The 22179-nt window shown below is 41.0% G+C and overlaps 1 protein-coding gene and 1 pseudogene across 1 annotated transcript in view; one reads left to right on the top strand and one right to left on the bottom strand.

The window, feature by feature from the left end:
* Nucleotides 1-22179, bottom strand: part of NCOR1 (nuclear receptor corepressor 1) — a 181473-nt gene that overhangs the window by 11417 nt on the left and 147877 nt on the right. The window contains exons 35-41 of the mRNA XM_017496857.2: nt 21100-21265; nt 20400-20893; nt 17825-17953; nt 17239-17396; nt 16855-17078; nt 7759-7902; nt 5864-6006 (exon numbers count right to left, since the gene is read on the bottom strand). Of these exons, the coding sequence (XP_017352346.1) occupies nt 5864-6006; nt 7759-7902; nt 16855-17078; nt 17239-17396; nt 17825-17953; nt 20400-20893; nt 21100-21265 (1458 nt within the window). The remainder of the gene's footprint in view (nt 1-5863; nt 6007-7758; nt 7903-16854; nt 17079-17238; nt 17397-17824; nt 17954-20399; nt 20894-21099; nt 21266-22179) is intronic.
* On the top strand, nt 2437-3318 carry LOC108281297 (annotated as a pseudogene).

Raw genomic sequence — 22179 nt, 5'->3', positions numbered from 1 at the left:
ATTTTAGAGAGAAAAAAGGAATTCAGGAAGCAAGTGGGTGGGCAAATGATGTCCCAAAAAATGTGAAAATTTTTTCTTTGTTTTGAGACACAGTTTTGTTCTTGTCACCCATGGTGGAGTACAATAGTATGATCTAGGCTCACTGCAGCCTCTGCCGCCCAGGTTCAGGCAATTCTCCTGCCTCAGCTTCCCAAGTAGCTGGGATTACAGGCCTCCACCACCACGTCCAGCTAAGTTTTGTACTTTTAGTAGAGACAGGGTTTCACCATGTTGGCCAGGCTGGTCTCAAACTCTTGACCTCAGGTGATCCACCTGCCTTCCAAAGTGCTGGGATTGTAGGCATGGGCCACTGTGCTCAGCCAGAATGTGAAATTTCTAATGAGACCAAAGAAAGATGGACTCTTAACCAAAGGGTGAGCACATTAAAGAAGAGGGAAGAGCGCATGTGCCTAGAAGCAAACTTGGTTGATCAGGGAGGCTTTAAACTGACAAAGAGAGAAGTCTTCAGAAGAACCAGGAAACAATGGCCATGGATGATAGTCTTACTTATGAGCCAAGTGACACGGTAAATAAACTGAGCCTGAAATAACAGAGCCTTGTTATCATGAAGTGCGTGGAAGAGGAGTCATTCATTCATTAGATATTTAATTGAGCAGTTATTTGGCTGAATCATAAGATTACCTTCTTATTGATCAAAAATGGTCAGATGAAGACAATTTCCAATAGTTAACCAATGATAATCCTTAGATACTACATTTGCAGAATACCCCTTCCTTGGCTTATGGAGCTTACAGTGCAGTGTGGTGCTTCCTGAGGCCATACAAATCAGAATCACCTGGGGTAGCTTAGTAAATTTTCTACATTCCTAGGGCCCCATAATTCAACTATTTAATAAGCAATCCAGGTGACTAGTACCTACTGTTGAGCAAGAATGTGGTAACTGCTCAGAAATTAGCAGAAGGGAAGGTAGACATGTGAAAGCCACGGTGGAGGCCAACTTGACAGGAGGAAGTAACTCCCAACAGGAGACAGAGAGGCCAGGATAGTGATGGCCAGAGTGAGGGCAACTGTGGTAGGGAAGGAAGAACTTTTTGTGTGGGAAGGTAGAATATGAATTCAATTTTAGATGCTTAGGGAGCCAGTAAGTTAGTCAAGAAGTAATGAGGTCTGCAAAGATATGTAAGTAGAGCTTGGCAGGAAAAGCTGCACTGCAGGTACAAATTTGGGAGTTTTGAGCATACAACTGACCATTCATATCCCCAGAGTAGATGAGACGACCCAGATTATAAAGCATGAGGAGAAAGGGACTAAGAAGTGAGCCCTGGGGAAAACCAACAATCAAGGGCCAGGCAAAGCAAGACTGAGCTTCTAAGGACACGGAAATGGCCAGAGAAGTGGAAAGAGGAGAACATGGTATCAGAAAGCCAAGAGAAGAAAGCATTTTGGGAAAAGGAAAGTGGTTCCCTATGTTAAAAGCTGCAAAGAGATCCAATAAAGTAAATTTTAAAGCATTAAGGTTTTCAAAAAAATAAAGTCACTGATGTCCTTGGGAACACTGAGCAGTGCTCAGATGCAATGAGGTGAAGTGAGGCTGTGCTGGCTGCTGATGGGTTGCATTTAGTTCTACTTCCCCGTGAGGGCTAAATGTGCCATGGTGGGCCCACTGGTTCTTTAATATAAGTTATCCTTTCCACCATGAAAAACAGGTCTTGCCAAAAAAAAAAAAAAAAAAATCCCAGACTTGAAAGCAGTTCTGTTAGTACTTCCCTTAAGACATGATTATCTCCTATTAAAGTTAAGTATTCATTTCATCATGCATTTTCAGAGAATAGAGACCATCCATCATACTAAAATACCCAATATAGCAGTATCCTACTCAACACATTAGGCAAGAAGGAAAATCTATAAAGTAGGCTTCTTCAGTTCATACAGGGTATTTCTCTGTCAAGAGTTTCCCACTTCAAGGGCAAGACAAAGACTAGAGGATGAGAGTAAACCATACAACGGTGAAATGATTTGAATCTCAGTTCCTGGCTGCTCTGGTACCTCTAGCTCTCCATGCTCGCACAAATTCATCTCTGGGTTCCGAGAGCATTTGAAAACGAGAGCATATTTTTGTTGGTGACACTTGAGGAGCTGTAAATAATAAACTGTTAAAGACTGGAGATAGAAAATAATAGTAACAGTCCTTTTTGAAAAGAAGGGCAGCCGGGCGTGGTGGTTCATGCCTGTAATCCCCGCACTTTGGGAGGCCAAGGCAGGTGGATCACGTGATGTCAGGAGTTCGAGATCAGCCTGGCCAACATGGAGAAACCCCATCTCTACTAAAAATACAAAATTAGCCAGGCATAGTGGCAGGCGCCTGTAATCTCAGCTACTCAGGAGGCTGAAGCAGGAGAATCACTTGAACCCAGGAGGCCGAGGCTGTGGTGAGCCAAGATTGCACCACTGCACTCCAGCCTGGATGACAGAGCAAGACTCAGGTCCCCCCACAAAAAAAGAAAGGCCATCTGTAAGCCTGATAACAATTCTGGTCAGCATTCTAAAATATTTGTCTTTTAGATGATTTTCTTGCCACCTAAACAGATAATCTAGTAATTAAGAGCAAGGACAAGTTCACAAACTGGTGACACTGGCTCATCCTTTTCTCCTTGGCATTCAACATTTATCAGTCACACAGAGTGACAGATCTAAACACACATCCACCAGGCAGTTCACAGTGCAAGGCCCCCACTTTCCTTTCTTTTGACAGGGTCAGAAGACTAGTACATGGTAAATTACAGAAATAAAGCAGATTACCCTTTCCTCAGCTGCTGTCACAGTGCCTGGTCTTTCTGAGGAAGCTGAGCCGTGTTGGGGTGAGGCTCTCATTTCATCACGCAACTAACACTGTGTCCAGCAGCGCCAGCCCCACACTCGCCCACGCCATGGCCCCCGTCTCTGAGCACGCCTGCATCTACTTGGCCCTCACTGCATGAAGATGAGGTGACCATCTTGGAGGATAAGATCAATGCCCTCATTAAAGCAGCTGGTGTAAATGTTGAACCTTTTTGGCCTGGCTTGTTTGCAAATGCCCTGGGCAGTGTCAAAATTGGGAGCTTCATCTGCAGTGTAGCAGCTGGTGAACCTACTCCAGCAGCTAGTGCTGCACCAGCAGGAGGTCGTGCCCCCTCCACTGGCTCCAGCTAAGAAGTAAGTGGAAGCAAAGAAACAAGAATCTGTGGGGGTCTGATGATGACATGAACTTTGGTCATTTTGACTAAATCTCTTATAATATGTTCAATACAAAGCTGAACTTTAAACAAATAAAGAATAAAGCAGACAGTGGTATACCCAAAGTCTCTCTATCACGAGGACTAACCTAGGAAAAGACCGATAAGACCAGGGAGACAGTAAAAGTGAGTGTGCTGACAGAGGATGCGGAGGTTCTGATTAATACTTGTATATCAACCCAGAGGAAAGGTTCTGCCACAGAGCATTAGCTAGGGTATCTTACCAACAATCTGGCTAGGATGCTGAGTGTGGAACTGTTACAAGCCAGTTGGTCCATCATTAGCAACATGGATTCTGGAGTTGGAATGCCTGGGTTTGAGCTGCAGCCTCATTACTATGTTAACCGTGCCAGCTCTTAAACCTGAGTCTCAGTTTCCTCGGCTACAACAGTGGAGATAATTATAATGTGTAACATGTAGGGTTGCTGTGAGGATTAAATGAGATTATATCTACACATGCTTTGAATAGAGCTTAGCACATAGTATGTGCCAGATAACCTTTTGCTACCATTATTATTTTTAATTTTATTTTATTATTTTTTTGAGATGGAGACTCACTCTGTTACACAGGCTGCAGTGCTGCAGTAGCACAATCTTGGCTCACTGCAACCTCTGCCTCCCAGGTTCAAGCGATTCTCATGCTTCAGACTCCCGAGTAGCTGGGATTATAGGTACACACAATCATGACCAGCTGATTTTTGTATTTTTAGTAGAGATGGGGTTTCACCATGTTACCCAGGCTGGTCTCAAACTCCTGACTTTAAGTGATCTGCCTGCCTCAGCCTCCCAAAGTGCTGGGATTACAGGCGTGAGCCACCACACACCAGCCAATCTTTAATTTTTTTTTTTTTTAAGACAGAGTCGTGTTCTGTCGCCCAGGCTGGAGTGCAGTGGCACGATCTTGGCTCACTGCAACCTCCACCTCCCAGGTTCAAGCGATTCTCCTGCTCAGCCTCTTGAGTAGCTGAGATTACAGGCACACGCGACCACGCCCAGCTAACTTTTTTTGTATTTTCAGTAGAGACGGGGTTTCACCATGTTGGTCAGGCTGGTCTCAAGCCTTGTGATCTGCCCGCCTGGGCCTCCCAAAGTGCTGTGATTACAGGCGTGGGCTACCGTGCCTGGCCAATTTTTTTTTTTTTTTTTTTTTGTTTTTTTGAGACGTCTCACTCTGTGGCCTAGGCTGGAATGCAGTGACCCAGTCATGGCTCACTGCAGCCGCAACTTCCCAGGCTCAAGCGATCCGCCCACCTCAGCTTCCCACGTAAATGGGACCACAGGGGCATATACCACCACGCCCAGCTGATTTTTTTTTATATTTTGTAGAGACGGGGTCTCTCTGTGTTCTCCATGCTAGTCTTGAACTCCTGGGCCCAATCAATCCTCCTATCTTGGCCTCCCAAAGTGCTGAGATTCCAGGTGTGAGCCACCGTGCCTGGCCAATGTTATATTTTTACACTGTGAGTTTATCAGAGTTGCTTATGAATAGTGAATGACTCAAGTGAAGTCCAGAAAGACACTGGTAAGGTAGAAAAAATAGCTGGACTGGAGCAAGCACAGACAGACTTGGACTTGTCCTGTACATGGAGCTAGTTATTGCAAAAGTAGAGCAAGGGCAAGGTGTGGATTAATAGTAGCCCAAGACCTTGACATCAACATTCGAACTAAGTACACTATAACATTGTAACCAAAAAAGCTAATACAGTTTTAGGCTACTTTAAAAATGATGTCACACCTGTAACTCCAGCACTCTGGGAGTCCGAGGCAGGTGGATCACGAGGTCAAGAGACCAAGATCATCCTGGCCAACATGGTGAAACCCTGTCTCTACTAAAAATACAAAAAAATTAGCTGGGCATGGTGGTGCACCACCTGTAGTCCCACCTGCTTGGGGAGGCTGAGGCAGGAGAATCGCTTGAACCCAGGAGGCAGAGGTTGCAGTGAGCTGAGATTGCGCCACTGCATTCCAGCCTGGCAACAGAGTGAGACCGTCTCAAAAAAAAAAAAAAAAAAAAAAAAAAAAAAAAAAAAAAAAAAAAAAAAAAAAAAAAAAAAAAAGATGAATTCAGCATATATCATATTACACTACTCTATTCTGTATTACTTGGAACCTGGTAAAAGGCTAGGCTAAACGTTTTTGGTGGAGAATAATTGAGATGGTAGGGGTACTCATAATGAGGACATGTGATAAACAGATGATGAAACTGGGGACACTGATTGAAATGACCCCTGAAGGACATGTCTTCAAATATCTGTCGGGATGGGCCCAAATGGACAAAAGTAAGACTCACGGGTAGGGGAGAAAGAAAAACTACGGAGAGTTAATCCAGTCCCCTATAAGGAAAAGTAACCTAGAAGACACAGCATTTGTTCAAAGAGAAACAGCACAACTTCAGAAAGGAGCGAGCTCCTGCTTCCTCATTAGAACTCTTCATGGGCTGGAGGCACTTGAGAAGGAATGCTAGGATCAGATGTGTTGGACAGCTGCCTGGTAAAGAGCCTTCAAAGTCAAGCATTATAGGAAAGGCAACACTAGAGATATCATTATTAATGCATGTTTTATTTGAGGTTCATGAAAGAAATCCCACTTACCCATATCAGAGTCACCTCCACCAGAGGAGTTCAACTTACGAAAAATCTCCTGCTTCTTTGATTTAACCATGGGTGATGTGTTTTCAAGCTTGGTGAAGAATGAAGGCAAGTAGCTTATACTCCCTGGTGAGCGGGAATCATTCCTGTTAGGGCCAAAGTTAAGTATATTACAACCACGTACTCCTAATCCTGGGGACATTTCTATCAATGATAACAACAGTCAGAGAGTACTTAGGAAACTACTGCCTCCTTGTCCCGTGTTTGTGATTACAGCCCTAAGAAACCGTATGTAATCAAAAGCCATTTAGTACATCATTTGAGGACAGTCAAATGATTTAGCTCTCAAAATGAAATCATAAAGTTAGAATTAGAATGGAGATAATCTAGAGTAGAAATTCTTAGGAAGGAATGAAGCAGCAGCAAATGAATATTAATAGGAAAATTCAAACAGCTTACCATGATTCTGCTTAACAGCACAAACACTGATATATTCATGGTTGCCACATAAACTGCAAACTATTATACTGAATTAGTTTTAAGTACACTAAAATTATAATAGCATGCTTGCCTATAAAACAGCAAGAACTCAGATCTAAGCAATCAACAGTTGGAATGGAATCCAACAGGGATAGTAGAGGAATAAAACTGCCTATTTGTTACAGTCATTTCAAGACACCTAACAAACGAGCTGAGTTTAACATAAAGAGTTTTATGTTTATACACATTTTAAAAAACAACTTTCCCCTAACAGCTCGAGGCCACCAAGGATCTAGGTAGAGCCAGAGATTAGAACAGAGAATACAGGTTACGGACAACCTAATCCAGTCATGTGGATTCATTCATCATTCAAACATAAGAACACTTACTTTATGCCAAGAAAGACAATTAAGGTGTCAGGAATAGGAATAAGACATGGTCCCTGTCCTCAAGAAACTCACAAACATAGGGGGAAAAATATAAACGCATAATGAAATTGAATATCACTCCCTCTCCAAAAATGGATTTTCTTCATTTCATTGAAAAGTAGCAATATCTACTTAGCTGCCTAAGAATAAATGCAATAAATTAGGAGCAACACATTGTAAGAAATGCACTAGAATTTGGAGTTAGAAAGACTTTAGTTTAAAACTGGTCTTCCCCATTAGTATCAGTATGACCATGAGCAAGGGGCATGTCTGGCACTTGGCACATCACCAGAGGGTGTTCCGTGCTAGGCAAACTGCACAAGTATGGACAGAAAGGAATTCAGGGAATAATAAGCAAAATGATATGGACAGAGACTCCAGTGTAGGGGTGAGGCAGTGGGAAGTGAAGCTGAACAGGCAGCATAAACCTGGTCATGCAAGAACTCAGATGCCATGCTAAAGACTGGCTGCTGGATTCTGCATGGGTTTTAGACAAATCACTTAGGTGGAGGTATGGAGACTTACTGGAAAGGAGCCAACTCAAAGGCATCTAATCCAAATGGGGATAATAATTTAATAATTAACAGGATTGAGGTCAGGGCTAGAAAGATGTAAGATAAAATCCATGCAGAGTCCACAGCGCTTGGTGTACAATAAGCATTCAAATGTTGGCTGAATCAATGTGTGACACTTCCCCCTAGACAAAAAACATTAAAAAAAAAAAAACAAAAAAACTATCTAGAAAGATTTAATTTCAAAAAGAATAATGAACAAATATTTTCTAATCATTTAAATATTATGATATTGTGAATGTTTTCTTTTTGCTAAAATCCACTAGCATTAGATCACTAGGAAAACAGACAAATGATACTCTGAGAATCCCATCCAGACATAAAAGCCCAAAGTAGAAAAACGGCACTAACTTAAGGAAATGTTAAAGCATGAGCACCCGCGCCGTGAATCAGTGCTGTCACTAGGACGTACACTTACCTCTGCTCTGTAGGCTCTGAGCCCCTCTGAGACAGGAGCAGCAAGCTGTCCTGTTTCTCATGTACAATTGGAACCTGGGGTGGGGAAATGGGCTCGTAGGGCTCTGAAGAGATGTGACTCCTCTCTGGGGATTTTCCAGGCCTACTAATATAATACATAAAATATTAGATTCTGTTTCAAAGATGTACCTAGGACTTACCTAAACAAACTGCTTAACTTATGACTTCATTCAGAAGAAAGAGCAAAAGCTGCCAATTTCTGTCAGTAAAAAAGTTGCTTCGGGTATTCACTATATACATAGTTATAAAAAAAATAAAACACTCTGTTACTGCCACTTGACCCACGAGTGCCCATGTCATCAGACAGGGCTGCCCAGGCAGCAGCAGCAGCTGCGTCCTGAGGCTCCGCGTGTGTTTCAACGTCAGATGCCATCCCACCCTTGGCTCCTTAGTCCAGGTGAACCCTCAAGGGTTTTCCTATTTTGAGTCATGACTGACCAGTTTCTTCATCATCAAGTTAAAGATAAAGGACTTCAGTACTAAAATGATACCCAAGAAGTTTTATCAGATGAGTCAACACAGGTTTTAGTTACACTATATTATGGCAGAGGTGTTCTCTGCAATTTTATATTTTTTCTCTGGATATTATTTGATAAGAACAATATACGACAGACACACTGTTTAGTTCCCACCATTTATTTTTATTTATTTATTTTTTTTTTGACAAAGTCTGGCTTTGCTGCCCAGGCTGGTGTGCAGTGGCATGATCTTGGCTCACTGCAACCTCTGCCTCCCAGGTTCAAGCAATTCTCCTACCTCAGGCTTCCAAGTAGCTAGGATTACAGGCAAGTGCCACCACGCTAGCTAATTTTTGTATTTTTTTTTAATTTCCTTTTTTTTCTTTTTCTTATTAGCTACTACTCAGCAAAATTTCTGTATTTTTAGTAGAGACAGGGTTTTACTATGTTGGCCAGGCCTCCTGACTTCAGGTGATCTGCCCACCTCAGCCTCCCAAAGTGCTAGGGTTACAGGCATGAGCCACTCTGCCTGGCCCGTTTATCTTATTATTACTATTTTTATTTTTTTAGAGATGGGGTCCTACTCTGTTGCTCAGGCTGGAGTACAAGTATACAAACAATCATAGCTCACTGCAGCCTCAAATATCTGAGCTCAAGTAATCCTGTCAGTTCCATCTCCCAAGTACCTGGGATTACAGGCATGCACTGCCATGCCTAGCTCATGTTTTTATTATATGTTTTATTATGTCGGTGTGGCTCCTTTTAAATTTTTTGTAGAGACGGGGGGTTTCACTATGTTGCTGGCCTCAAATTCCTGGGCTCAAGCAATCCTCCCACCTCAGGGTCCAAAAGTATTGGAAATTATACTTCACCCCACATCCTCTCTCTCTCTCTCTCTCTCTCTTTTTTTTTTAAGACAGAGTCTCCTTCTGTCATCCTGGCTGGAGTGCAGTGGCACAATCCTGGCTCACTACAACCTCCGCCTCCCAGGTTAAAGGGATTCTAGTACCTCAGCCTTCCGAGTAGCTGGGATTACAGGTTGATTGATTTTTGTATTTTTATTAGGGACAGGGTTTCACCACGTTGGCCAGGCTGGTCTCAAACTCCTGACCTCAAGTGATCCACCCACCTTGGACTCCTAAAGTACTGGGATCACAGGCGTGAGCCACCACGCCTGGCCCCCTAAAATTTTTTGACATAGTGATTATGAATATTAAAGCCACCTGTGACTTTCAACATCTGGAATGATGACAGTTATACTTAAGCAAAATTATAATATGATTTGTTATGGCCCTTCCCAATCAGTCCCTTCCAGTTGTTCAAGATAGCCACATTTTTTTTTAGTTGCTTTGGTATTTACCTCCAAAACTTTAAATAATCTTAAATATGTACTTTTTAATTTATCAAACTTGAAACAGTATCTGTCAACTCTCTTCCATGAATGATGACGAATTTATCTTCTCTGTAGTTGCCTATTTTAATTTAATTTTTATTTGAGTTGGAGTCTTACAGTGTCACTGGGGCTGGAGTGCAGTGGTGTGATCTTGGCTCACTGTAACCTTTGCTTCCCAGTTTCAAGAGTTTCTCCTTGCCTCAGCCTCCCAAGTAGCTGGGATTACAAGTGTGCGCTACCATGCCCGGCTAATTTTTTTTTTTTGTATTTTTGGTAGAGACAGGATTTTACTATGTTGGCCAGGCTGGTCTCAAATTCCTGACCTAGTGATCCGCCCACCTGGGCCTCCCGAAGTGCTGGGATTACAGGCATGAGCCACCGTGCCCAGCCTATTTTTATTTTTCTGAGACAGGGTCTCCCTCTGTCACCCAGGCTAGAGTGCAGTAGTACGATCCCTGCTTACTGTAGCCTTGACTTCTGGGCTCAGGCGATCCTCCTAACCTCGGGCTCCCAGGTAGCTGGGACTACAGGTGCACGCCACCATTCCTAGGTAATTTTATGTTTTAGTTTTTTTGTGGAGATGGGGGTCTCACTATGTTACCTAGGCTGGTCTCAAACCCCTGATCTCAAGCGATCCTCTCACCTTGGCCTCCCAGTACACTGAGATTACAAGTGTCAGCCAACCTGCTGGCTTGCCCATTTTATTTTAATTTTGCCCATTTTAACTTTACATAGCATACTTTGGCCTTTGATATTTTCTTTCTTTTTTTTTTAGACAGAGTCTCGTTCTGTTGCCCAGGCTGGAGTGCAGCGGCATGATCTCAGCTTACTGCAGCTTCCGCCTTCAGGGTTTAAATGATTCTCCTGCCTCAGCCTCCCAAGTAGCTAGGAATACAAGTGCACCACACCCAGATAATTTTTGTATTTTCAGTAGATATGGGGTTTCACCATATTGGCCAGGCTGGTCTTGAACTCCTGACCTCGTGATCCACCCACCTTGGCCTCCCAAAGTGCTGGTATTACAGGCGTGAGCCACCTCATCTGGCCAGGCCTTTTACATATTCTTTTTAAAAATGAAGAAATTAGCACACATACCCTTACTTCTACCTCTTTTTCCTATGCAAACTCCACCTCCCAATATCGGTCAACCATTTGTTGATTTACTGCATCACATCCTTTTTTAGAACTACAGAGAAACTCCTCTGTGTTTTGCTTATAAAAATCAGTCCATACAATTACATGGAAATTGAGTAACCTGCTCCTGAATGACTGTTAAGTAAATAAAGAAATTAAAGCAGAAAGCAAGTTCTTTGAAACTAATGAGAACAAAGATATAACATACCAGAATCTCTGGGACACAGCTAAGGCAGTGTTAAGAGGGAAATTTATGGCACTCAATGGCCACATCAAAAAGTTAGAAAGATCTCAAGTTAACAAGTTAACATAACCAAGAGCAAACATATCTCAAGGCTAGCAGAAGACAAGAAATAACCAAAACTGAAGCTGAACTGAAGGAGACTGAGACACACACAAAAAAAAAACACTCAAAAGATCAACAAATTCAGGATCTGGTTTTTAAAAAAAATTAAACAGACCACTAGCTAAGATTAACAGAAAAGATTCAAGTAAACATAATCAGAAATGACAAGGGGAGTCTTACCACTGACCCCACAGAAATACAAACAACCATCAGAGAATATTGTGAACACCTTTATGCATATAAACCTAGGAAATCTAGAAGAAATGGATAAATTTCTGAACACATACACCCTTCCAAAACTGAACCAGGAAGAAACTGATTCCCTGAAGAGAGCGATAATGAGCTCTGAAATTGAGTCAGTAATAAATAGCCTACTACCGAAAAGAAGCCCATGGCCAAATTCACAGCTGAATTCTACCAGATGTACAAGAAGAGCTGACACCATTCCTGCTGAAAATACTCCTCCAAACATTGAGGAAGGACCCTTCCTATCTCATTCTGAGGCCAGCATCGTCCTGATACCAAAACGTGGCAGAGACACAACAACAAAAAAAGAAAACTTCAGGCCAATATCCTTGATGAACGTCGATGCAAAAATCCTCAAAAAAATACTGGCAAACCAAATCTAGCAGGACATTAAAAAACTTATCCGCTGGGCATGGTGGCTCACACCTGTAATCCCAGTACTTTGGGAGGCCGAGGCGGGTGGATCACGAGGTCAGGAGTTTGAGTCCAGCCTGGCCAACACAGTGAAACCCCATCTCTACAAAAAATTTAAAAATTAGCCAGGAATGGTGGCACGTACTTGTAATCCCAGCTACTTGGGAGGCTGAGGCAGGAGAATTGCTTGAACCCAGGAGGCAGAGGTTGTGGCAAGCCGAGATAGCACCACTGCACTCCAGCCTGGGCAACAGAGCGAGACTCTGCCTCAAAGAAAAAAAAACAAAAAACAAACAAAAAAGCTATCCACCACAATGAAGTAGTTTTATCCCTAATATGCAAGGTTGGTTCAATATACACAGATCTCAAGAGATTCAGAAATGGCTTTCAATAAAATTCAGTACCCTTTAATGTTAAAAACTCTCAGTAAACTAGGTATTAAAGAAGGATGCCTCAACATAATAAAAGAGCCATAAATAAAAACCCACAGCTAACATCATACTGAATGGGGAAAGCTGGAAGTGTTCCTCTTGAAAGTCAGCATAAGACAAGGATGCCCTCTGTCACCACTTTTATTCAACATCCTATTGGAAATCATGGCCAGGGTGATCAGGCAAGAGAAAGAAAGAAAGGGCATCCAAATAGGAAGAAAGGAAGTCAAACTATCTCTGTTTGCAGAGGATATAATCCTCTATCTAGAAAACTCCATAGACTCAGCCCCAAAGCTCCTAAAGCTGATAAACAACTTCAGCAAAGTCTCAGGGTACAACATCAATATGCAAAAAATCACTAGCATTCCTATACACCAACAAGAGTCAAGCCGACAGCCAAGTAAGGAATGCAATTTGATTCACAACTGCCACAAAAAGAATAAAATACCTAGGAATACAGCTAACCAGGGAGGTGAAAGATCTCTGCAAGGAGAACTACAAAACACTTCTAAAAAAAATAAAAGATGACATAAACAAATGAACAAACATTCCATGCTCATGGATAGGAATAATCAATATTGTTAAAATGGCCACACTGCCCAAAGCAGTTTACAGATTCAATGCTATTCCTATTAAACTAACAAGGACATTCTTCACAGAACTAAAAAACAACAATTTAAAAATTCATATAGATCCAAAAAAAAGAGCCCAAACAACCAAGGCAATACTAAACAAAAAGAACAAAGCTGTAGGCGTCACACTACCTGCTTCAAACTATAATACAGGACTATAGTAACCAAAACAGCATGGTACTGGTACAAAAATAAGACACACAGATCAATGGAACAGAATAGAGAACCCATAAATGAGGTCTCACACCTACAACTATCTGATTTTTTACAAACCTGACAAAAACAAGCAATGAGGAAAAGATTCCCTATCAATAAATGGTGCTGGGATAACTAGATATCACATGCAGAAGATTAAAACTGGGCCCCTTCTTGCTGGGGGGGGTGGCTCTTGCCTGTAATCCCAGCACTTTGGGAGGCCAAGGTGGGTGGATCACCTGAGGTGAGGAGTTTGAGACCAACCTGGCCAACCTGGTGAAACCCTGTCTCTACTATAAATACAAAAATTAGCTGGGCATGGTGGTGGGTGCCTGTAATCCCAGCTACTCAGGAGGCTGGGGCAGGAGAATCACTTGAACCTGGGAGGCAGAGGTTTCAGTGAACTGAGATCACGCTACTACATTCCAGCCTGCGCAACAAGACTAAATTCCGTCTCAAAGAAAAAAAAAAAAAAAAAAAAAAAGTACCCCTTCCTTATACCATATTTTAAAATTAACTCAAGATGGACTAAAGACTTAAATGTTTTAAAAAAAGCAAAAACAAAAACAAAAAACTATAAAAACCTTGGAAGATAACCTAGGAAATACCTTTCAGGACATAGGCAGAGACAAAGATTTCTAACGAAAACAACTGCAACAAAAGCAAAAATTGACAAGTGGGATCTAATTAAACTAAAGAGCTTCTGCACAGCAAAGGAAACTAACAACAGAGTGAACAGACAATCTACAGAATGGGAGAAAAATTTTGCAAACTATGCATCTGACAAGGTCTAATATCCAGCAATGTATAAACGGCTTAAACAAATTTAAGAAAAAAAACAACTCCATTAAAGAGTGGGCAAAGTGAGTGTGGTGGCATGTGCCTGTAATCCCAGCTACTTGGGAGGCTGAGGTGGGAGAATCACCTGTTACCTGGGAGGCTGAGGCTACACCACTGAAATCCAGCCTGGGCAACAAGAATGAGACTCTGTCTCAAAGCAAACAAAAAAAGAGTAGGCAAAGGACATGAACAGATACTTTCCAAAAGAAGACATAAATGCAGCCAAGAAGCATATGGAAAAAAAAAAAAAGCTCAGTATCACTGACCATTAGAGAAGTGCAAATCAAACAAGGCGCAGGGGCTCACGCCTGTAATCCCACCACTTTGGGAAGCTGAGGCAGGTGGATCAGCTGAGATCAGAGTTCAAGACCAGCTTGGCCAACATAGTGAAACCCCATCTCTACTAAAAGTACAAAAATTAGCCGGGCATGGTGGCAGGCACCTGTAATCCCAGCTACTTGGGAGGCTAAGGCAGGAGAATAGCTTGAACCCAGGAGGCAGAGGTTACAGTTACTTAATATTGCACCACTGCACTCCAGCTTTGGCGACACGACAAGACTCTGTCTCAAAAAAATAAATAAATAAATAAAAGAGAGAGAAATGCAAATCAAAACCACAATGAGACACCATCTCACGCCATCAGAATGGCTATTAAAAAGTGAAAAAATAACAGATCCTGGAAAGGTTGTGGAGAAATGGAACACTTATACACTGTTGGTGGGAGTGTAAATTAGTTCAACCACCATGAAAGACACTGTGTTGATTTCTCAAAGACCTAAATACAGAAATACCATTCAACCCACAATCCCATTACTGGTATATACCCAAAGAAATATAAATCGTTCTATTATAAAGACACATATGTGTGTATGTTCACTGTAGCACTCACTATTCACAATAGCAAAGACATGGAATCAACCCAAATGCCCATCAGTGATTGACTGGATAAAGAAAATGTGGTACATATACACCACGGAATACCATGGAGCCATTAAACAGAATGAGCTCCTGTCCTTTTCAGGGACATGGATGGAGCTGGAGGCCCTTATCCTTAGCAAACTAACGCAGGAACAGAAAACCAAATACCACATGTTCTCACTTATAAGTGGGAGCTAAATGATGAGAACACGCAGACACATAGAGGATAAAAACACACACTGAGGCCTATCAGAGGGTGGAGGTTGGGAGGAGGCGGTGGCTAAGGAAAAAATAACATGAGTTCAGGCTTAATACCTGGGTGACAAAATAATCTTTACAACAAACTGCCACGACACAAGTTTACCTATATAATAAACCTGCACATGTGCTCCTGAACTTAAAATGAAAGTTAAATAAATAAATAAATAAAAATCAGTTGATGCTGTTTTCAAACACCACAGATTATGTAAACATTTTCATCAGGAATGGACCATGACACTACTACAGAGTTTTCAATTTTTCCTTGATAATTGCATTTCTTTTTTTTTGTTTGTTTTGTTTTGGCCAAAAGAGAATAAATGTGCTTTCATCTTATCCTTAAAGTTATCCAACTTCTTCTAATGACTAAGTACGAAATTTACTTCAAAATTATCCAGTTTGGGAGTCAGGCCAAGCGTGGATAAAAATGAAACAAAACTCATCATACACTGATGATTACCAAAATTGGGTGATGGAAACTTAGAAGTGTATTATATTGTTCTCTCTTACTTTCGTATGTATTTGAAAACTTCCACAACAAAATGTTTTTCAAAAAAGAAGACCATCTAGCTTCTTATCTATATTTTTCTTTCTGCTCTTTGCTTACTTTGATGGCTTGGTAGCTAGGCTGGAGAATACTTCTGCTACAAATTTCTGTTTTTCAGGCTCTGAGCCATGGCTTCCACTACTCTGGCTCACCTGTCCTCTATATCTATGGGGTATCTGCCAGAATCTTTGATCTGCTAATAGCTGTCTTATTCTCAGCATTTTTCAGCTCTGTCACCCAGGCTGGAGTGCAGTGGCACAATCTCGGCTCAATGTAACCTCTGCCTCCTCTCTCAAGTTCAAGCGATTCTTCCACCTCAGCCTCCAGAGTAGCTAAGATTACAGGCTATTATGCCCAGCTAATTTTTTTGTATTTTGTAGAGACAGGGTTTCAGCATGTTGACCAGGCTGGTCTTGAGCTCCTAACCTCAGATGATTTGTCCACTTTGCCCTCCCAAAGTGCTGGGATTATAGGCATGAGCCACTGTGCCTGGCCTTCTCAGCATTCTTAAATTTACTTCCCTTTGTACTTGGTAGTGATAATGTAACACATGCTAATATTTAGTCTACCACTTTGAAGCAAATATCCTGTGTCCACTTTATTTTAACCAATCACAGAATATAAGAAGATATGCTCTTTATCAGAGAGCCCTGCCATATAACATGTTTCCACCCATGATGCCGCTATTGACTTCCCTTTCCTTTATTTAATGTCACCTTTTTTTTTAAGTTTTGTAGAGGTGAGATCTCACTGTGTTCCCCAGGCTGGTCTCAAATTCCTGGGCTCAAGCAATCCTCCTACCTCAGCCTCCCAAAGTGCTGGCATTATAAGTATGAGCCACTGTATCCGGCCAATATCACCTTCTTAAACCTCTACTGATACTGATCCAGTAGAAACCATTGAGACAGATAAATATGAGAGGTATTATACGGAAGAGCCACTCAAGTGTCCCTAAACCACTACCAAATTACACATTCTTCTTAACTGTCTTTACAAACCAACAAACCATGCAACTTTTGAATATACATTAAAAAGACGCAGTACCAAATGCCAAGACAGTGGACATTCTAAGAATAATATTCAAGAGAAAAAGCCTTATTTACAATTTCCTAGGAATAAAGGCAAACGAACTTTAGTTGTGAGAAACACATTCCTTATCCTGTAGATACATTCCATTTGTTTCACTGTTGGGAAATTTATATATAATTTGAAATAAAGATCATACCTTCCCCTGGATTTGTCCACAAGATTTTCTGGAGAGACTCTTGAACCTGGTCTTTGATGATGGACAGACTGAACCTGGGATTCTGGGCTGTAACGGTTTGACGTTTTAGTCCTCACAGGTGTAGACACCAAAGAGGATGGTGAGTTCTGGAATGTAGGATTAGGAGGCTGCTGGGGAGTCTGCGAGGAAACTTGATTTCTAGCAAAATCTTGTGTGATAATTTGCTGTGAATGAGAAAAGAAGGAAGTGGTAAAACTCACTGAGTACTTACAAAAAAAGTATTAAGAAATCTAGATATCTTTATTATAATTTTCTTCTTCTACATGAAATTTGCTTTCTGCATGATCAAAAAAGAAAAATTAATAAGAATAATGAAAAACTTACACAGATGTGATCAGCAAGTGTGATCAGCCGATGGGTCCTAGGCACTTGCCCCATTCCCTCTGCCTGTGAAGAAGGGGGCAACTGTTGTTGGGGAGATGGTGATTCCTGCTGTGGTCGATAGTGAGGTAATGGTCCTTCATATTGTCTGGTAGGATCATCTAGTAGAGAACATATAGATGTCTTACTCCAGGAATGCCCATGCCTTTCACTCATTATCAAAGGTTAAATATAATTCAGAAGAACACATGAAAGGGTGTGGTACATAGCTGCAAACAAAGAACTTATCTTAATTTTGGAAAAAATATTATTCACTGACAGAAGTCTGAGGACTAATAGAATAAAACATAAATGCAGAAGTACGCAAACAAATTTAATATAAATTATTTTCTGTATAATTAAAAAATAAAGAATCGATAGCTGAAAAGTTGTTTTTCACTAGTGCAATGTTAAATGTTTCTAAAGCAGGCTCGTATAAGATTACCTTAAACAAAACAAGTTATTTTTTAACATGGTCTAGACAGATAATTAGAAGCAAATGATAAACGCAAATAAGAAAACACGTAAATGGTGGCTTAAAAAGACATACTTTCAGCTTGATTTGCCTTAACAACCTCTGGCTGATAGGTCTGCAGCTTTTCCTGGGGTGGTGCAGGCGAGCTGGCAGGACTTATCACCTCAATAGCATCGCTAGGTGTTTCATACCTGTGAGAAGATACTTTAAGAAAAGAAAATCTGATTTTAAAACTAATCCTAGGAAAAGTTTCTAAAGACTAAGTTCTTCAAACCTATAGCATATTTCAATTCTGATCAGCCACGTTCATTGGTATTCCAGGTTAATGACGGTTTTCTGAAGTTTTACGGGCTTTCAGACATGTTTTAACACCCAATAATAAACACTGAAATGAGCTGGAACAGAGAACAGATTTATGATATTTTCCTGGGAGCTGGAAAAGAAATCACCAGGGAAACATTTATGAGAATAAATTAATTAACAAATGAGGGAGTAGATCTCAATAATTGATTCCAATAATTCCAATTCTGTGGGACATTCTGTTCTTAGAAAAACACTGAGGCTATAAAGCTGTTTCATTCACTACCATAATGATTTTAAAGCTATGGATTACATAACACCATATAACGATTTTCTCAAATAACTGGAGTATTGCTAACAGTTATTTGCTAACAGTTACTCCAAATAGTAATTATTTTTTAGAACCGTGTTACATTGTGAAAATAACCAGAAATGGTAGGGAATATCTGAAGTGAAGTATATTCCCAGAAAGGGAAGATGTCAACCAACTCTGGAGGATGCCCACATCAGAGTCCTCTAAGACGCAGAGGGGCTAAGTGGTGGGGCTGACAGGCAGCTTCTCACAGTCCTGCTATGGCCTCATAGCTGACAGTTGGGGAGAGGCAGATGTAACCACCTGCTCAGGAACTTCTGCATTCAGAGGGCTCTTCACATCCACAAACTACACTACAGAATCTGAGAGCACTGTCAGAGTTCCAAAGGGTACATGGGCCTGGCTGGACACAGATGTAGCAGGTGGGGATGAACTGTGCTCCCTAGCCACCACCTGCTCCTCTGGTACTCAACAGTCCTTCCTACCCCACCAGGTCATGGAAACTGCCACTACTTGGGTTTTAGTACACTTAGGAGATTGGAAACTTGATAAATGGGTCACAAACGATCATTGAGAAACTAAAATATCTATATTCTAAGTAGTTTACAGTAATTTGTGACTTTTGTATCCACTGTTACTCATCACTCTTTATGTATTCAACATCCTAATTCTGCTTACAACTTCCAGTATTCACTCAGTAAGTCTAATTCCAAACTGTGTTCACATTGCTCTTGAAGCCTTAAGGGGAAAGACTATGAAAATGAACTTCACCTTCAGGATTAGGGAGGCTCTCAAGAGTCAAACTGAAAACCTCACTGAAGAACTGTACATAGCCTGTGGACATCATGAAATTCACTGACCAGTGATAAAAAAAGACTACCACATACAGAGACATGGACACTCAGAAAAGATGAACTTTCTGTTTTCACACCTTCTGAAAACCAAATTTTTAGAGCAAGATTTGGTTTCTGATGCAAACGGAAAAGAAATGTTTAATCCAGTGATTAAGGAATCCGTGTGTTATACCATTCAATGAGCCTGGGTGAGATCTCCCAGTGTGCTGGTGACTTCCCTTCAAAAACCCTATTCATACAACTGCAAAATATTTCTTTCTCAGCTAGCAATTTTCTGCAAGCAGAAAATCTATATTGCAGATTTTCCTAATCTCAGGCTAAAAGAAGTCTTTTGTCTACACACTACTATCCTCTCTCTCTAAAAGCCTCACCAATGGGGTAGATGTGACCCAAACAAATTATAATTAAACTAGTGGATATTTTTAAAGGGAACTGCACATTGCATTCTGGAGCATAAGAAATAATTTTTTTCATGATCTCTAACACTACTAAATTTATTCAATGGAGATAACAGAAACATGACTATACAGGATTAAATTACTTCTTCGTAGATGCTTATTTAAATACCTGCTTGTTCTTTCTGCAATTCTACATAGAATTGAAGCAGTAGTTTAAAAGAAAATTTAAAATATAACTTTTCTAGCATTTTAATGTAGTATCAGATTTGCAGGGTAGCCATCACAATGACTAACCAGATTTGAACAAAATCCAACTTGCAAGAAAGATGCAATGTAAATACCAATCACCAATAATAAGGTACTCTCTTAAAAAATCTTTTAAAAATCTGTGTCTTAGAAAAAGGATATTCGAGGCTTTGGGGTATTGGCATAAATATAAAACCATGTCCTAGCAAATGCTTCCTGAGAAATTGCACCTCAGTAGCACAGGGCCTGGCCATATATCCATTACCTTTCAAATGCCTAAATAGGTTAATAAGGTCTGCTTTCTACTTTTCAAATTTAATTACATAAATGGTACAGTTTTCTTGTGGAAAATACATTGATATGCTTATATGTAGGAAACTGGGGATATTTAATCATAAAAACAGCAAAAGATACATTTTTGCATTACATTTACTATCAAGCATTAGGATTTTTAAATACCATAGAGTTTGCTTGACCTAAAGAAAAAAGTAATTCTTTACTCAGACATCACATTGTGAAACTCAGATTGAGATACATACAGCTACTAGAAGAGTCTGAACTTTGAGAGCCACGTTCCCTCGCATCCTTGTCCGAGGCAATTTGCCGGGTGATGATCACGTCTATGAAGTTAGCTGCAGTAATGGTAGTCTTCCCTCGGGTCCTTAGCTCTTCCTCATATCTGGATTTTGGAGGAGGCCCTTTATCTTTCCCAGCCTCAGAATAAACTACTGAAGAATGAGGCTGGGGCTTGCCACTTGGAAAGGCTGAAGAAGTGTATAAACACTGAACAGATCTCTTCTCCACCTCCAGGGTTTTCTGCTCTAGCTGCTGCTGTTCACTAACTGCTGCTGACCTGCTTCTCAAATTTTCTTCTAACCTGGCAGCCTCATGCTTACTCTCTTTTGTTTTGGACACATCCATCTGGGGTGCAGAAGCTGCAGCATCCACAAGAGCGGCCAGGGCATCCGCAGCAGTGTTGTAACGGGAGGATGGCAGACCTTGGCTTATTGAAGGGCCCGCAGCAGGCAGTGGCCTGTAAATAAAACCAAATCACAGCTCTGTGAAAGGAAGACCATTTACTGGGAATGCGGTAGGGAGATGGAAAGACAAACTGCAATTAAAAAAAAAAAGGCTTTGTGGCACAGGGAGAAAAGTATGACTATACTTAGACTACTGCAGTCACAAATTTTAAAATGTATATGCAAGAGACTTTTGTCAAAATGTGTACAAGAGACTGACATGATTCGTAGCTGAGCAGTTGGATCCAAAGGTGTGATTACACTGGTTCCATTGGTTCCTTGGAAAACACTGGGTCTCTGTTGCAACATGGTCTCCTGAGTTCTTACTGAAGGGGAAGGGGAGCGAACATATCCGTGACTGCCAGGTCGGCCAGGCTGTTCTGAGCCTGCAGGGGCAGAAAGAAAAAGGAAGAAAGACATGAGGAGGAAGCTAGAGACAAAAGGAAGCAAGATTTATGGACTGTTTATTTCCTAATATACCTAAAGAGAAAAAAGGAAAACAAGACAAGAAACTTGATAGTCTACTTTCTGGCCTTTCCAGAAATATGTTCTAAAAGTTTCCCAATAAAAACACAATAAGGCCGGGCGCAGTGGCTCACGCCTGTAATCCCAGCACTTTGGGAGGCTGAGGCGGGCGGATCATGAGGTAAAGAGATTGAGACCATCCTGGCCAACATGGTGAAACCCCATCTCAATTAAAAAATACAAAAATTAGCTGGGCATGGTGGCATGTGCCTGTAGTCCCAGCTACTCAGGAGGCTGAGGCAGGAGAATTGCTTAAACCCAAGAGGTGGAGGTTGCAGTGAGCCAAGATCGCACTACTGCACTCCAGCAGCCTGGTGACAGAGTGAGACTCCGTCTCAAGATACAATAAAACTACAGCAGTAACCTGAAATAAAACATCAGCTATCGTTTACTGTCATATCCATTTCTCTGATAAATTTCAATCTTGATTTCGAAAATAAAACAGCACCAACAAGAAGTACTACTACAAAGCATTTCCTCAAACTCTAGTGTGTATATGATTTCCAAAACCACATCAGGCACAACTTTCTAGGCATCATAATGAAAATAATATACCACTGCTATACTAGGGTTTGAGACTGTTTCATTCAACCACAGTTCACCCTGCTTCACTTCTTCACTGTCCCCTTCACAGGTGACTCTTTCAGCAAGCTCTCTTTTGACATGGAATCATTCACATTATCCTCCCACAAAACTTGGCTCCAACAACTATACTTCTTCAATGTTTGAGATATATATATATATATATATATATATATATTTTTTTTTTTTTTTT

Source organism: Cebus imitator, unplaced genomic scaffold, assembly GCF_001604975.1.
Source record: "Cebus imitator isolate Cc_AM_T3 unplaced genomic scaffold, Cebus_imitator-1.0 Scaffold223, whole genome shotgun sequence".
In the NCBI taxonomy this organism is placed as follows: Eukaryota; Metazoa; Chordata; class Mammalia; order Primates; family Cebidae; genus Cebus; species Cebus imitator.
Note: the sequence above shows the minus strand (reverse complement) of the source record. Positions and strands in the feature narration are given on the sequence as shown.